The sequence below is a fragment of the Chionomys nivalis genome, chromosome 4 (genome assembly GCF_950005125.1).
Source record: "Chionomys nivalis chromosome 4, mChiNiv1.1, whole genome shotgun sequence".
Taxonomy (NCBI): domain Eukaryota; kingdom Metazoa; phylum Chordata; class Mammalia; order Rodentia; family Cricetidae; genus Chionomys; species Chionomys nivalis.
This window is the reverse complement of record NC_080089.1, coordinates 114819293-114835579: the sequence shown is the minus strand read 5'-3', so window position 1 is coordinate 114835579 and position 16287 is coordinate 114819293. Positions and strand designations below refer to the sequence as shown.

Genomic DNA, 16287 nt, shown 5'->3' with positions numbered 1-16287 from the left:
TGGCTAAACTAATGACAGCCAGGCTAAGCAAGAAACCCTGTCTCAAAAAGCAAGGTGACTAGAACCTGAGGAAGCAAACCTCAGGGTGACCTCTGGTCTCCATCTGCATATGCACACACGAGTAAGCAGCTGTATATGCACACATATGAACACACCTGCACACACACATACATGAATACACTTCCCCCCCACCCACCCCCCAGTTGCTGGCGCTTATACATTAAACAAAGTTAACAACGATACAGATTTTTGAATTGCTTGATGACTGCCATTAAATATACTACTGTAAACAAAACATAAGTGGATATATTCTATTTCCTGAAGAAGGGGAAAGAAAATACAGCCTTGACTGAGGTCTTTGGACTCAGAGTTCCATGGTTTCTGTCTTGGGCTTCAGCAAGTTCAACACAGCACAAACATCCAAGCATGCAAGCCAAGTCTGGCTTGGAATACATAAAGTACAATTTGGAGCACTATATTCTTTCTTCCTGGCCCTCCAAGGCTACATTTATCAAGCCATGTTGACAAGGTAAAGCAGTTTGTTCTTAGGATGCTGGAACATCGCCCTGCGGTCTTTGGTTACGTACTAATTTTGAAAAGCAAGAATAGCTTCAGCCATCAAATGTTCAGCCACTTTGCTTCCATTTATAAAGCGTTCTACAGTACAAGGATTGGGGAACATTCTGGCAAATAGCCTTAATACAAATTATAATTACAAAGAAACCTTTCAGTTTTTGATTTAACACAGCTCCTCAGAACCAACACGCACTGTTGTGTAATCCTAGGCACCATAAAGGCGGGTTTTGATTAGGTTCTGGTTCAGGAGGATTGTACAATCCGTGTTTGCAGCTGTGATTTCAAACATCAATGTCCACATAGTAACCTACAGCTTCCAGGGGCTCCAGAGCCTTTGCTTTGCTGTACGTTGTTAGCACGGAGCTGGCAAGACAAGCAGTCACCTAACTTCATGTCAAATCACTTATGTATTCCCATTTTTTTTTATATTGGAGAGGAAAGATGTATTTAAAGGTAAGGAGAAAAGAGTGTGTGTCTATGTGTGTGGGAGGCTCACATTCACAAGAATGTGCACGTGTCTGGAGGCCTGAGGCTGACGTTGGTAGCATCCTTGACTGCTTCTACCTTACTCATGGAGACAGGGTCTCTCAGGCAGTCTGGCCAGACAGCTTGCTCTTGGGATCCTGTCTCCACCTTTAGATTGCTGGGATTAGAGGCAAGTCACCACTCCCATTTGGCAGAGACATGGGTAGGACTTTGGTCCTCTAGTTTATAGAGCAAATGATTTTTCTACTGAGTCCATCTTCTCAGCCCACAAAAGGGATTTTTAACCCCCGCCCAGCATACACCCATGCCCCCCTCTTAACTTTAAGCATCTGACGAGAAAGTATGTAAGACATGGAAAATAAGTTCTGAGTGTTCATTATAATTTCACCATTACCCAGGAGGATCCATCGTCTGATGGAGGAGTTACTTTCATTTAATAAAGAAACTGCCTTGGCCCATTTATAGGCCAGCCCTTAGGTGGGTGGAGTAGACAGAACAGAATGCTGGGAGAAAGAAGCCGAGTCAGGAGTCGCCATGATTCTCCCACTCCAGACAGACGCAGGTTAAGATCCTCCCTGGTAAGCCAGCTCGTGGGGCTACACAAAATATTAAAAATGGGTTAGATCAATATGTAAGAGCTAACCAATAAGAGGCTGGAACTAATGGGCCAGGCAGTGATTAAAAGAATACAATTTCCGTGTAATTATTTTGGGGCATAAGCCATGCGGGTGGCCGGGTGCCTGGGACGCAGCCCCGCCGCTCCTATTACAACAATCGTCCTTTCCAGACTCCTCTCCTGGGTACTGTCTCCTCCTCTGGAGCAGTGGGGGAGGAATGTTTACATGTACAGTGTTTACACATGTGTGCAGACGCACTTGTGGCCAGTTCTCTCCCATTCTCTGCCACTTACCGGCTGGAAGGTCCAGTGACCTGAGCCCCCTTCACATGACCCTGTCTCTTCCTCCATTGCCAGCCTGCCCCTTTCACAGGACAAAAGGGGTTGAAAATTAAAATCTACAGTGTGAGGTCTCTTCTGAGAACCCCATCCTGATGTCTCAAAGGGCGGGGGCGGCAGGGTGCTGTAGGAAATCCTTTAAGCTATCCTGTAGCCTTTAAGCTATCCGCCCACTCGGGCGGGGCTTCTTATACTATATATGCCTATAAAAAGCGCATCTCCTCTCTCTTTCGACTGCGGGGTTCCCTTGCTGTTCCCGGTTCAAGCAGAGGACTGTGATCTGTGAGTCTACCCCTAAATAAATAACCCTCTACTATACTCGATTCTGAGCTACTGTGGGGTTTCTTTGTTTTTTGTTTTCATGGACAGTGTCTAACTATTTTACCCTGGCAGACTTAGAACCTGCTATGTGGACCAGGCTGTCCTCAAACTCACAGAAATCTGCCTGCCACTGCCTCCCAAGTGCTGGGATTAAAACAGCTAAGAATTTTTAAGATATTGAAAGCAGTAAGAGAATTTGACTTTTACATTGTTCACTTGCATAATATTGAAATAAATCTTTATTTTTTTAAAGAAAGTATAAGTATTTGGGACTGAAGAGATAGCTCAGTGACAGGGAGCACTGGCTGCTCTTGCAGAGGACCCTGGTTCTATTCCCAGCAGCCATATACAGGCTCACAGCCATCTGTAACTCCAGTTGACAGGCCTCTGTAGGCACCAGGCATGCAAGCGGTGCCCAGCCATACATGCAAGTAAAACACCTGTACGCATAAATTAAAAATAAACAAGTCTTTAAAATGTATATCTAGATCTCTTACATGTATTGATTTCCAGGGTGGGTGCCCAGAAGAGGGCATGTGTGGAGGTCAGGGACAACTTCCTGGTTCTCTCCTTCTACCACGCGTGTCCTGGGGATCAAACACAGCTTGTCAGGTGGGTGGGCAGCATCTTTATACACTGAGCCATCTCGCACCCTTGCAATGAACCTCAAAAGGACAACTTTTCCCACTCTGGTCTTTAAAGTATCTAATTTGGCTGCTCATGCGTGCCTGTCGCCTCGGCACTGAGGTGTGAGAACGGCAAGCTCGAAGCCAACTTGGTGGCACGGAGTGACGCCCTGTGTCAAAACCATTACATAAATCAGTATTTGATTTGGCTGAGATTAAACATTAATTGAGGGACTTCCAGGAAGACGGAGTAGATTCAACTCACTTCCTCTCCTTCCCACTAAACACAATTAACCCTCTGACTTTGTGTCAGGGACAAACAAGCCAATCTTGGAAAGCAGAGAGAAGGCAAATCAGGAAGCGACCATGAGGCTTGAAGAACAGTACGGCGATTTCCCTGGGGACCCCTAAGACCCACTGCCCGAGGAGTTTCATATGATAGACAAAAAGCGCGGCTACAGGTAAGAGTCCCAGAAAGGCTTTTCTATGCAACCCAGAGGCCAAATAATGAAAGGAAAATCTGGTGAAACCAAAATATTCCAGATAATAATCACCGCTTTGCAACCAAACACCACGCATGCACACACACACACACACACACACACACACACACACGCCCTCGTGGACCCGCCCCATAAATACCAGTAAATAGTTGAGGGCTACTAACCAAGAACTCCACTCTCATCAGGAGCTAAGTCACTAGCCCTGATGGCGACAAAGAAGGCCATGTACAGAGCAGGGCTGGTGAGGAGCCCAGAGATGTAAGTGGCGACCACGTGGCCAGTGGGGCCTTCCACCCTGACTCAGTAGGAAGACGCTTCCCCTTCCTCTAGGATGGTATCACCAGAGGCGTGGGAAGAGCCAAGGCTTTCAACACCCATCGAGATAATGAGGCCAGTCCCTTGTAACTTATTAAAGACCACGTGGACACTGAACTCCCTCTCTGCCCAGCAGCCGTCAGAAGAGGCCAATGGAGAGACGGAAGGCTTAAACAGGACCCAGAGTCTTGTCGTAACATGAAGATCTCCAGATTTTGACCGTAATTCCCTTGTTATATATACCGAAACCCAGGACATCTCAAACTGAACGAAAAAGAGCGATCAGCAGATGGAGACACCACGATAAAGAGATGGTAGGCTCACTTGACAAAGACTTCAAAGTGGCCACGATAAAAATGCCTCAACAAGTAACGGAAGCACACTGGAAACAAATGGGGGGAGGGGAGGGGGCAGAAAGCCTCACAGTGAAGAAATTATACAGAAGAAACAGAAACTTAGAATGAAAGGGCCCATGGCTGGGGCCTGGGAAATGGCTCACTGGATCGAGCCCTTTCCACACTAGTGTGAGGACCAGGGTTCAGATTCCTCAGCAGCCATGTAAATTCTGGGTGGGCATGGTGATGTATTTGTGATCCCAGCGCACAGAGGGTGAAGGGGCTCCTGGGAGCAAGATGGCAAGCTAGATTAGAAAAAAATAGTGAGCTGTGGGTTCAAGTGAGAGACTCTGCCTCAGGATGTAAGTGGAGGACACGTGGAGACAGCTGGTGTCAGCCTCATGCCCATGTGCACACACCACGCCACACCCATGAAAGAGGCATGAGGAAAACATCCCAGTGGGTAGCTTCTACAGCAGAGCTCAAAGGGAAAAAACCAGAAACTACCCACTTTGAACAAGAGGAAATTGAAAGGGAAGAAGTCACCAGAACAGCATTGACTAACCTTCAGGACTTCAGTAACAAAAGGGACCGTGAAGGCTGGAGAGGCGGCTCAGTACTTAAAACTGCTGCTCTCGCAGAGGACCCAGGTTCCGTTTCCAGCAGCCACAGAGTGGCCCACAATACTCTACACCTCTGGTTCCAGAGGGTCCTGTGCCCTCTGGCCCCCATAGGCACCATATACATTTGTGATGCACACACACACACAGAGGCAAAAATCCATACACATAAAATAAAAATAACTGAGTCTTAATTTTAAAAAAATTGGTGTCACTGCGTCTCAGGGAATAAGAATGGGTAGTGCTGAAAAGGACTTAGGGAAATAATGGCTGAAAACTCCCCAAATTTGGCCAGAGATATAACCCCAAGAAGCAAAATGAACTGGCAATAAACAAATCAAAGAAATCCATGCCAGGATGCATCATAATTAAACTAATGAAAACTAACGATCATACAGCCTCTTAGGAAAACAGCACAGCTGTTTCCTTTACAATTAAACCCAATATGCTTAGCACAACAAGCTCATATGGGTTTTGACCCAAATGAATTGAAAACTCATCTCTACCAAAGACGTGGACACAGTTGCTCAGAGCGACCTTGCTGTCCCTCCAGGAGTGAACTATGACTAAACTGTCACACATCTACCGAGCACGATGTTACTCCACACCAAAAACAAGAGGATCTGAGGGGATGGGGAAGGGAGCGTTGTCAGAAAGTGTTGACTGTGCAGACATGAAGACCTGGGTTGACCCAGATTAAAGGGCAGGACACGGTGCCACACACTGTGAAGGCATGAAGACCTGAGTTGATTGTCAGAACCCAGATTAAAGAGCAGGCATGAAGATCTGAGTTCCAGCATCAGAACCCAGATTAAAGGGCAAGGCACGGTGCCACACACTGTGAGGCACAAAGACCTGAGTTGACCCAGATTAAAGGGCAGGGCGCAGTGCCACACACTGTGAGGCACAAAGACCTGAGTTGATCATCAGAACCCAGATTGAAGGGCAGAGCACGGTGCCACACACTTGTATGCCCAGCACTGGCCAGGCAGAGAGGGGCAGATTCCTGGGATTCAGTGGCCATTGACTAGCCTAATTGGTGAGCTCCAGGCCAATAACAGACCCTGTCTCAAAAAACAAAGGGAACAGCCTGAAGAAAGACATCTGATGCTGACTTCTGGTCCTTATATTCATCTGCACACATATACACACACAGATAGATAGATAGATAGATAGATAGATAGATAGATAGATAGATGATTACAAATAAAATAAATCTTTAAGAAAGAATTCCTCTGTGGGTGGGTGTGTCCCCAGCCTGGTCTACAAAGAGCTAGTTACAGGACAGCCAGGGCTGTCATACAGAGAAACCCTGTCTCAAAAAATCCACACACACAAACACAAAAAAGACACAAAAAAGAATGAGGAGGAGGAAGAGGAAGAAGAAGAAGGAGAGGAAGAAAAAGGAGGAGGAGGAGGCGGCAAACCTATGGACGCACTAGAAAAGATCAGCAGCTGGCAGAGGCTGGGGGTTGGGAAGGATGGGTGAATACCGAAGGTTTTTAGGGCTGTGAAATCATCCTGCTAGATGCTGTAACGGTAGACACATATCACTGCGTCTTTATCTAAACTCATAAAGCGGACAATGGCGACAGTGAGCCCTAATGTGTACTTCTTGTGCTGGGCGATAATGACGAGAAGATGCAGGGTCATAAAACTGTAATCACAGCTCGGCTCTGGATACTGACAGTGGGGGAGGATGCCCCACACATGGCGCCGGGGGCTGTGTCGAGCTTTCTGCTCCATTTGACCATGAACCCGATGCTCTTCTGAACATTAAGGTTCACTTAACAATCACAGGGAGCTGAATGAAAGTGGAAATGTCAAAATGCGTGGGGATTGCTACAGCAGTGCTTAGACGTGCGCGGTACTAAACGCACTTACCAGGAAGGCCAAAGGGCACCTGGGTCTCAGAACCTCTCTCCAACCCAAACCAAACCAAGCAGCAGAAAGAAATGAGAAAACTGAACACACAAAAAAATAGAGAAGCAGAAAAAAACATGAACAAAGTCTAAGGAAACTGAGATACCCCTAACAAGACTGACAGAAAATAATAATACGGGGTCACAAATGACCACTGCCCTCATTGCTATTCATTCTGTTCACATCTGGAAGACGGCAAGAGAATTAGTACTACGAAGGCCCAATGCACAGACATTTGTCAGCAGAAATGAAATGTATAAAGCCTCAAGCAAGCCACTCTATCGCAAGCCTTCCCGTGTGGAAGAGATTATTTAAACAGCTCTGCAACTACTGAAAAAAAAAATGAATTTGGAGATTTAAAAACTGCCCCAAAGAAATTTTCAGGCCCAGATGATTTCAGTGGAAAATTAACATGCTAATTCCACACAATTGGTTCCAGAACATAGGGCGGAGAGCTCCCTGACATATTTCATGAGGAAAAGTCAGGAAAAGTCAACATAAGTAAAAAAAAATAAGTGAAACAGTAGACAGTGTCACAGACAGTTTATCAATGCCTAGAAAAGAATTACTCAATAGAAGCAGTTTATTCAAGGATATCAGGCTGGGTTTATAGTTGAAAGTCAACATGTACTGTCATACCAATTAGCATGACTGTCCTCACTTATGCAGGCAAAGCCTATGAAAATTTTCAGTATTAAGACTCAGAAAACCCAAGACAGAGGAAACTTCACCAACCCAAAGAATTAAAAATCTAGCAACTGGACCAGGCGGTAGTGGCTCATGCCTTTAATTCTGGTACTCAGGATTAAATCAGGGACCTCTGTGAGTTTGAGGCCAGCCTGGTCTACAGAGCAAGTTCCAGGACAGCCAGGGCTACACAGAGAAACCATGTCTCGAAACAAGCAAACAAACAACAATACAAAACAAACTCTGACGACTGATACTATAGTTACTGTAGAAACTGTTGGTTCTGGGAGCTGGGAGCTGTCCTGGTTCAGAGGGGAAGAGCCCTGATAGTCTCAGGCATTTGAACACTTCATCCCGAGCTGCTGAAGCTGCTTTGGGAGGGTTTGGATGGTACAGCCTGACTGGAAGAAAGTACATGGCTGGGAGTGGGTTTTGACGTATGAAGTCATACACCTATTTCCAGTCGGCTCTCTCCCTTCACCTCTCAGCTTTCTGGTCCTCCGTCATGCCTGCTGCTTGCTGCCGTCTGTCCCCACCATGAGGGACTCTTACCCCGCTGGAACCATTAAGCCCAAATAAACCATGAGTTACCTCGCTCATGGTTTTACCACAACCCGAAAGTAACCAAGATAGGAGCAAGCGAAGACATCCATCCATCCTCACCAGTAACTTAATTCACTGTTCCATGTTCTCGTCAGTGTGATAAAGCAAGAAAAATAAATACAAGACAAACAGCCCCAACGAGGAAAAACAAATATTCTTACTTGACAAGATAGCTTACATCAAAACTTGCAGGAATCCACAGAAAGGCTCACAGCAAATCAGTGAGCTCAACGACAAGGACACAGGATAAGTATACAACAGCAACTATATGTCTGCATGCTAACACGGAACACATGAACATCCACATCCAAACTTCTAAGTGCTTTAAGAAGAGTGCACAGTGCAACATTAATAGGATTTGCTTATTAGAATGTAGACAGAGACTGCTCCGTTTCCTGGCCTCCCAGACCCAAATAATCACACAGAAGCTATATTAATCACAACACTGTTTGGCCTATTAGCTCAGGCTTCTTACTAACTAACTCTTACATCTTAAATTAACCCATTTCTAACGGAGTAAGGTTCTGACGCGTCCTTCTCCTTCAGCAACTACATGGCCTCTCTTTGACTCTGCCTACTCTCTTTCCATACCTCTTCCAGCCTGGCTATATTCTGCTCTGTCATAGGCCAAAGCAGTTTTATTCATTAACCAATAAGAGCATCATATACAGACGGACCTCCCACATTACTGAGAATCACACAACCCTGATTAGAGTCAACCTATGCCTGGCTTTTTCGTGGGTTCTGGGGATTGACACTCATGCTCTCACGCTTGGGGAGTCATTTTGAACAGCTGGGCCACCTTCACAGACCCTGTTCTTCATGAGAACTTGTTTAAAATCTGTTTTGTGGGTCTGTTTCTGAGTTCTGTGTCTTACTCCACTGTTTCTGAGCCTGCATCATTCAATCTTAAATACAATGCGTGGCCACTCTCTGCCTTTAAGAATGTGATGGCTGGGGCTAGGGAGATGGCTTGGTGGGGAAATGTACTTTCTGTAAAGTATGAAGACCAAGCTCAAAACCCCAGCACCCACTTAAAAAGCCAGATGTGGCTGTACAAGTCTGCAACCTCAGTGCTGTGTGTAACAGAGCCACAAGGGTAGCAGGGACTTGGTCACTAGGCTGGTTCAGTGAGAGACCCAGTCTCCAGGGAATGAGGCGGACAGTGACAGCACAGGACATATCATATACATAAATGTAATAAAATAATTTTTAAAAATGACAACATGAAATACTCGAGAGGCTTTAGAGAAACAGATGCCTTATACTTGTTATTAAGAAAGCAAAATGGTATGTTTACTCAAGGAAACAGTAGTTTAGTTTAAATTAAAAAAAAGTGAATAAATTTGTGACCATCACATGACCCAGGAACTGTATTTACATTAAAATGTTCATACGTGTATACAGCAACTTTATTCAAAATACCCCAAATGTAGAAATAACCCAGATTCTCTTCAGGGGATGAACAATCAGACTGCAGGCTGTTCACACCGCAGAATAATACACAGCAAGGAAAAGGAAAAGCCCAACTATTACATGAGCAACCACCAAATGACTCCGTGGAGAATCACACTGGGGGAAAAGAGCAAACTGAAAAGACCACATTCTGTCCAATCGCACCGAGCCAACATTTCTGAAATGGCAAAACTTTGGAAAGAGAAAACAGAGTAGGGGTTGCCAGTGTGCTGAGGAGGCGAGCTGGGAAGGAGGGAAAAGGCCGTCTCCTGGTATGTAACTTCTGCCTCGATAAGGCCATTCTCAACATCCTGGCTGGGAAGCCATTCAAAGTCTTGAAAATATTAACACTGAGGGGATCAGGGCAGAGGAGACAGAGGATCTCTGTGACCCCTCCTCTCCCTTCTTTCCTGTTCAAAGGGTCTTGCCACAGGTTAGCCTGGAACCTGTGATCTTGGTCTCAGGAGTTCTGTGTATAGAGGTATGTTCCATCACACCTGGCTCTGTGGGATTTCTTGTAACAACATATAATCTACAGTTATGCCTAAATAAAAGTGTAAGCTGGGCATGGTTAATTTAAATCTGGTGCGGAGCACACACCTTTAATCCCAGCACTGGGACGCAGAGGCAGGGGATCGCTGTGCTTGTGGCCAGCCTGATCTACACAGACAGGGCTACATGGGAAACCCTGTCTCAATAACAACAACAGCAAACATGACAAAAAGTTTACTTTTGAAAACTGAATTAACTGGGTGCACTGACACATGACTGCGATCCCAGCATTTAGGAGGTGCAGGCTAATTTAAGGCTACACAGAAAATTCCTGGGCAGCCTGACCTTGCCTCACACCGCCACGACAAACTGTTAGTGTGAACCTCCCTTCAGCCTATCCTGTCGTCTGAAATGATCACGGCTTAGCTGTAATTCTGTCAGCACCTCCAAGGTTGGAGGCTCTCAGTTATGACTAAAAACTGCTCTTTCAGAGAATTGGGTTCAAGTCCCAGCACCCACATGACAATACAACAGTGTGTGACTCCAGCCTTGGTCTGACTCCCTCTACCGGCCTCTACATGCACACGGTACACTCACATACATGTAGATAAAACACCCATACACACGAAATAAAATTTTAAAAGTTTAGAATGATATTTAATAAGAGAATAAGGGTCCCAAACATTCCTGAGAAGCAGACGCAGGACTCTGGGCCTGAATAGCTGCACAAATCCACCAGCCTGTGGTAACCTCCAGCAAGCCTGTTCGCTCACAATCAGCTGTTGAGCTAACATTGAAATGTTCTGGGTATTTCTGCATATTAATCGAGGTTTCTTTGGGTTTTGTTTTGTTATTGTATAATTCCTTCAAATTATTTCTTTCCAAAGAGCTAGGGGAAATGTCCTTTCTTAGTTTAAAAAAAAATTCATCCATAAAACAAAAGCACATTTTCATCAGTTTTGAAACCAAGAGCCAAAGTTGCCTCACGTGCCACTCAGCCTTGGCCCCGGGGGAATCATCTCTGTGCATTTGTCTCATTTTTGTGTGTGTATTTCTACACATTTGTTCAGTTTTGTGTGTTTGATTTAAAAAAAAAAAAGATAGGATCACATTGTTATGTCATTCTTGAGATTTCTCGGTCTGGAATGTCTCAGAAAGTCACGTGTCTGTATGTTCAGATGTAACTGAACTTGTCTGGTCCGATGGCCTGGGAGCATTCTTTCTGCAGGACTGAGGGCCCACGGTCCAGCCTTACTCACCCGTTGACACAGGGTGGCTGGGAATGTTGCTATAGCAAGCCATGCCGTCAGCAGTGACATCATCGCACTGTGTCTCTGAGTGCAGAGGAGGTGACACCTCTGTAACAGAGACACAGAGACACTGGTCCCCTCTATTATGGTCTTCTCTTTTTCCTACATGGGCTAGACAATTCCCTCGATTTTGCTTGAGGCTAAGGGAGCGTACGTGATCCAGTTCTGGCCAATTAAACATGAACAAAAGTTTACTGAGCAGCCCCTGGGAATGTTTGGCTTTCCAGGTAAGAGGGATGAACATGAGTGGCTCTGTCCACTTTCCTGCCTTGAGGATGACACTTTGGTGACTACAGGGCTGCAGCCAGGATGCGACGTGGGGGTGGGGGAGCCACGAGAATCACTGTGATGCTGGCTCTAACATCAGAGCTGCTTGCCGAGGGCCACAGCAGTCACTTGTCATTAAGGAGGAGCTGGCTTAGGCTGCCGGAAGCCTGGTTTTCTGTTACTTGCAGCCAAAAGCATTCCTTACACTTTAAGTATTAAATTACTCTTGAAAATGCCTGCACCCCTGGGGCTGGTTAAGAGCCCTGGCTGCTCCTTCAGAGGGCTCAGTTACAGCACCTACATGGTGGCTCACAACAACCATCCTTACCCCCAGTTCCTGGGGATCAAACACCACCTTCTTCTGGGCTCAACAGGTAGCAGGCACACACATGGCACATGGACATACATGCAAGCAAAACACCCACAGAAATGAAATACAAATAAATAAATATTAACGACAAGAAAAACCTGTACTTTTTTTTTTTTTTTAATTTTCTCCCAAGTTTATTGAGAGGAGCCGTTTTCCAAACATGTCAGCTTTGAACACTGGAAGTCACCTAAGTGTTTAACAAGATGACCTGGGAATGGTCGTTCACAGACACACTTGCCATTCAATTTTCTTCTCCCGTGGCTTTCTCATTCCTACCTCTTGTCTGCTTTTCTGGGTGCCATGTGACCGCAAAGTGGGGAGAGTTAGCCTGTTGGGGGACAGGGTTCCTCGGAGCCTCACACTATCAACCCAACCACACACAATGGGAAGGAACAGCCCAGAGAGACAGGCTAAGGTGACAGCGACAGCCATTTCTGAGTACACAGCCACACATACTGTGTCAAGCAGTCATTCAACTTGCTGCCAGCACATCCAGCTTCCTTTCTAAACCCACACTGAGACAAATGTTGTGGAGCAGTGGCACACTGGTACACAGGGCAGAGTTCTCGATATACGGCTTCTTTTATCCCTGCCATCAAACCCAAGAGTGGTTGGTTCGCTGTCATGCCTACTTGACAGAATAAATGAAAGCAAACGTTTTTAAAAACCATCAATCACTTTCATACCACAAACACTTCCAAACTCTGCAGGCCCAATATTTAATGACAAAATGACTGTCTGTCTTCATTTAAATTATATAAAATATGTTCTGCCTATCTAAAGATACCAGCATACTTAAGCTGGAAACACTGCTGAACCCGTTTGGTGGTTTATTCTTCTAAAGAATCTGTTTCAAATTTGATTCTCAGGAACAGACATGAAGGTGGGAGGAATGCGTGTTGGGGGTGGGGGGGCTAAGGGGAGCTGGGGGCGGATATGATCAGGATACGCTGCATACCTGTGGGACTGTCAAAGCACAACCTGAATCCCCTCTCCTCCAAATTTCTCTGTGTAGCTTGGCTGTCTTGGTACTATAGATCAGGCTGGCCTTGAACTCACATAGATCTTCCTGCCTCTGCCTCCCAAGTGCCAGGACTAAAGGCGTGCGCCACCACCGCCAGGCCCCAACAAAGCCAAAAATATTTTTAAAAATAAATAGATAAAACAACGATTCTCAAGTATTTTGTTATACTACATATGATCAAAATTATATCAACTTTTTGGAGTAAAAAACTCATGTTAGTGGTATTTTAAGGCTTTTACTAGCCAGGCACCCCACCCTAGGACAGCAGGCGTGGAATTCCCCTAATCGGTTAACAAGTAACCAAGCTGACACTGAAACAAACAAAACCGACTGTTAACGATATGAAAGGCCTGTCCAGAAAGCAATGTCAACAAGCCAAACAGGCAAGCACCTCCAGTAACACCTACAAGGTCTGGCTTTTCTATAGGCTGACTCTGCTTCAGAAACCTGAGCCGGCAGAGGACGAGGGGGTTTGCAAAACTGCAGCTCAGAGGCTGGAGCGGATCCCCTAGCTGCCTGCCACAGCTCTTGCTACAAGTCCACAGTAGAGAGGACCACTGGGTTCACCAAGCTCGGAGACCCTACCTGAGGGGACATCCCCAGCCAGGGTCCCCAAAACTCCAGCCCCTATGGTGGGAAGGCAAGACTCCAGAGGGGCTATCCACATAAGCCCCAGGCAGGCGTGAATTCACTCCAAACCCTCTTGCAGGGTTTTCAAAACTCATTTATAGGGCATGAAAGGCTTCTGGGAGTTTGAATTCTCTATTGTACGTTTAGAAAACCAGTCTGTAGACGCAGGCAGTGTTTACAGTGTACAGGGGAAAATGGATGGCAAATCCCCACCCAAGGGACCTCTGGAGAGTTTCTGTATTCTCCTGGCTTGTCCAGGGGTCCTACTTGGGGAGAGGTGCTGGGCTATTCCTCCATCCTCATCCTACTTCCCAGGGGGGCTGCAGTCCCTGCTCACTTCACTGGCACACAGGCTGGAGGGAGCAAGCAGGTCCTTGGGGAGGGGACAGGGGTGTTTGTCCTGCACATGGCAGAAGAACAGTGAAGCAAGAGTTAGTCGCCAGAACAAACCAAGTCAGATTGGTCAGCTCTTCAAAACAGTCTGTCCAACCTGCAGGACGCACAGTGACTCCAGGCAGTTCCCAGGAGTCAACAGACCAAGAAAAAGAGCAAAAAGTAAACAGAGAAAGGGACTAGGGCCAGAATATGCCCCCAAACAAACCAGGAGCAACACTGCATTGCCGGTTGGGTCCTTGACCAGTTCCCCAAAGCTCTAACAGAGTGTTGCTTAGAGCCCCCACCCCCACCTCAATCACCAGAGGTCTGAGATGCCAGGCCTTGGAGTTCCTCACACTCTGAGACAAGAGCTAGGAAGGAAGTGTGCGTGTGTGCCTGTACGTGTGTGGTGCTGTGGGGTCAGCACAGCTCCTCTTCCACTTGCACAACCAACTATTCTCAAGACAAGGTCTCACTGTGCTGTGCACAAGCTTGTGTGCATTCCTGTACCCACTGGTTCTTGGTCAGGGTGGCGGATACACACACACACACACACACACACACACACACTTACAGTAGAGAGACACAGTGCATTCGTTCTGCCAGTCGGGTAGCATAGGCACACGATCACAAGCACACCAACTCCATCAGGAGTGAACATACTCATCCACCGTCCCCAGCCTCCAGCTCTGCACACACTCCGTCACCTCTCAGTCAGATGCATACAGACCTCCACATAAGACCACAAACTCCACACAGCCTGTCAGCAACACACAATCTGTTAGAAGCACACACGCCCTTACAATCTTCCAGCTGGACTGCGCGCACACGTAGGTGCACCCACAACCTGTCACACGCACCGCATGCACACTTAAAACAGCTCTGTGCAGTGTGCACACACCCGATCCCAACTTCTCGGCCGCTCATGCACACTCACACGAGCTCAGCTGGCACACGCACCCTCGCAGCCTCCCTCTGCTCCAGGCGCACCCCACACCCACGCACCCTCCCGGCTCGGTGCACCCCTCCCCCACGCCCGTGCGGACGCACACCGAGAACTCAGGCGACGTGGGGTGCACTCACGCCCCTCGCGGCAGCTGCCCGTGCCCCTCCTCACCTTTTTCGCCGGCGCAGGGCGATCGGGCCTCGTCCTCCTTGGGGTTGGTCACCTGGGTGATGATGGCCGGACCGTCCATGGGTGCGCGCAGCGCCGGCCGCCCGCAGGCCCGGCCCCCCGCAAGCTAGGCGCGGGGGGCGCGCGGGGGCGCGGCGCAGGGGGCGCGCAGGAGCGCGGCGCGGTGGGGCGCTCGCCGCCGCCGCCGGGGCGCGCCCGCCGCCCGGCCCCGCGCTCCGAGAGAGGAGGCCGGGGCCCGCGCCCCAGCTCTCGCCGCCGCCGCCGCTGGGCTGGAGCGGCCGCCGCCTCGTCAGCATGAACCCCGGAGCCGCGCCCGGGAGAGCCGCGCTCGGGGAGGCGGAGCGGGAGGCCCGGCGCCGCGGGAAGCGCGAGCGGGAGACGGAGGAAAGGAGCGAGCGCTGTGCTAGGGCGGGAGGGCGGGAGAGAGGGAGCGCAGGAGGGAGGGAGGAAAGCGGGGAGGGCGGGCGGGTGGGTGTGTCCCGGCCCGAGGACTAGCCTCCACCGCCGCCGGCGCTGCCCGCCCGCCCGCCCGGGAGAGGGGTGCGGGGCCGAGTCGGGGGCCCAGTGCGCGGGGTGTGGTCTGGGGCGGAGGGCTGCGGCGCCCGCGCGGGGCACGGGGGGCCTCGGGGTAGGTGGGAGGGTACAGTGGAGCCCGGGGGAAGAAGCGGGCTCAGCGATCGGGGTGTGGGCCGCGGAGCGTGGAATGGATGAGCGGGGCACGCGGTGGAGGCCCTGGTGCAGCGGGATCGCTTGCTGAGGCCCAGGGAGGTTTATTCACCCGCAGGCCAGACGTCGTGGGAGACGTTTGCAGTCGCTAGTGGGTTCCGGGTGAGGGACATCCTGCCGCTCGAACTGGGAACGGAGGGTTCCGCAGGGGAGCGGGGCTGCGGAAGGGTTCGGGCACGGAGTTGGGGTGATGCAGAGCTAGGGTGTGCGGCCAGGCGGAGGGGATGCTGGGCTGGGAGTGAGGAGGCGGTGAGTGGTGCGCGGGGAGTCTTGCAGACCGGGCTCGCACTGTGCAGTCCGCAGAAGCAATTGGGATGGGAGTCGCTGTGCGGAACAGTGCGTCCTCGAGGCTAGACCTCCTGGCACGTGGGGCTGTGGGTGCCTCTGGGGACTGAAAGGAGATGTGGGTGGCTGAGGGTGGAAAGTGGCCAGAGCTCAAGAGCTTGGGGCGTCTGGCTGCTGCCAGGTCCGGGGTAACAGCCACCAGTTTTGGAGGGTCTGAGCCTTTCGGCGCCCTCATCTTCTTGTTCCAACTTGCAGGCCAGACTTGCAT

At 48.8% G+C, this 16287-nt stretch overlaps 1 protein-coding gene across 2 annotated transcripts in view; it reads right to left on the bottom strand.

The window, feature by feature from the left end:
• Ctdspl (CTD small phosphatase like) overlaps window positions 1–15413 on the bottom strand; it is a 119455-nt gene extending 104042 nt beyond the window's left edge. For both annotated transcript variants that reach the window (XM_057767467.1, XM_057767468.1), the window contains exon 1: window positions 14991–15413. In XM_057767467.1, coding sequence (XP_057623450.1) covers window positions 14991–15069 — 79 coding nt within the window. In that variant the 5' untranslated portion in view covers window positions 15070–15413. The remainder of the gene's footprint in view (window positions 1–14990) is intronic.
• Between the last annotated feature and the right edge of the window lie 874 nt (window positions 15414–16287).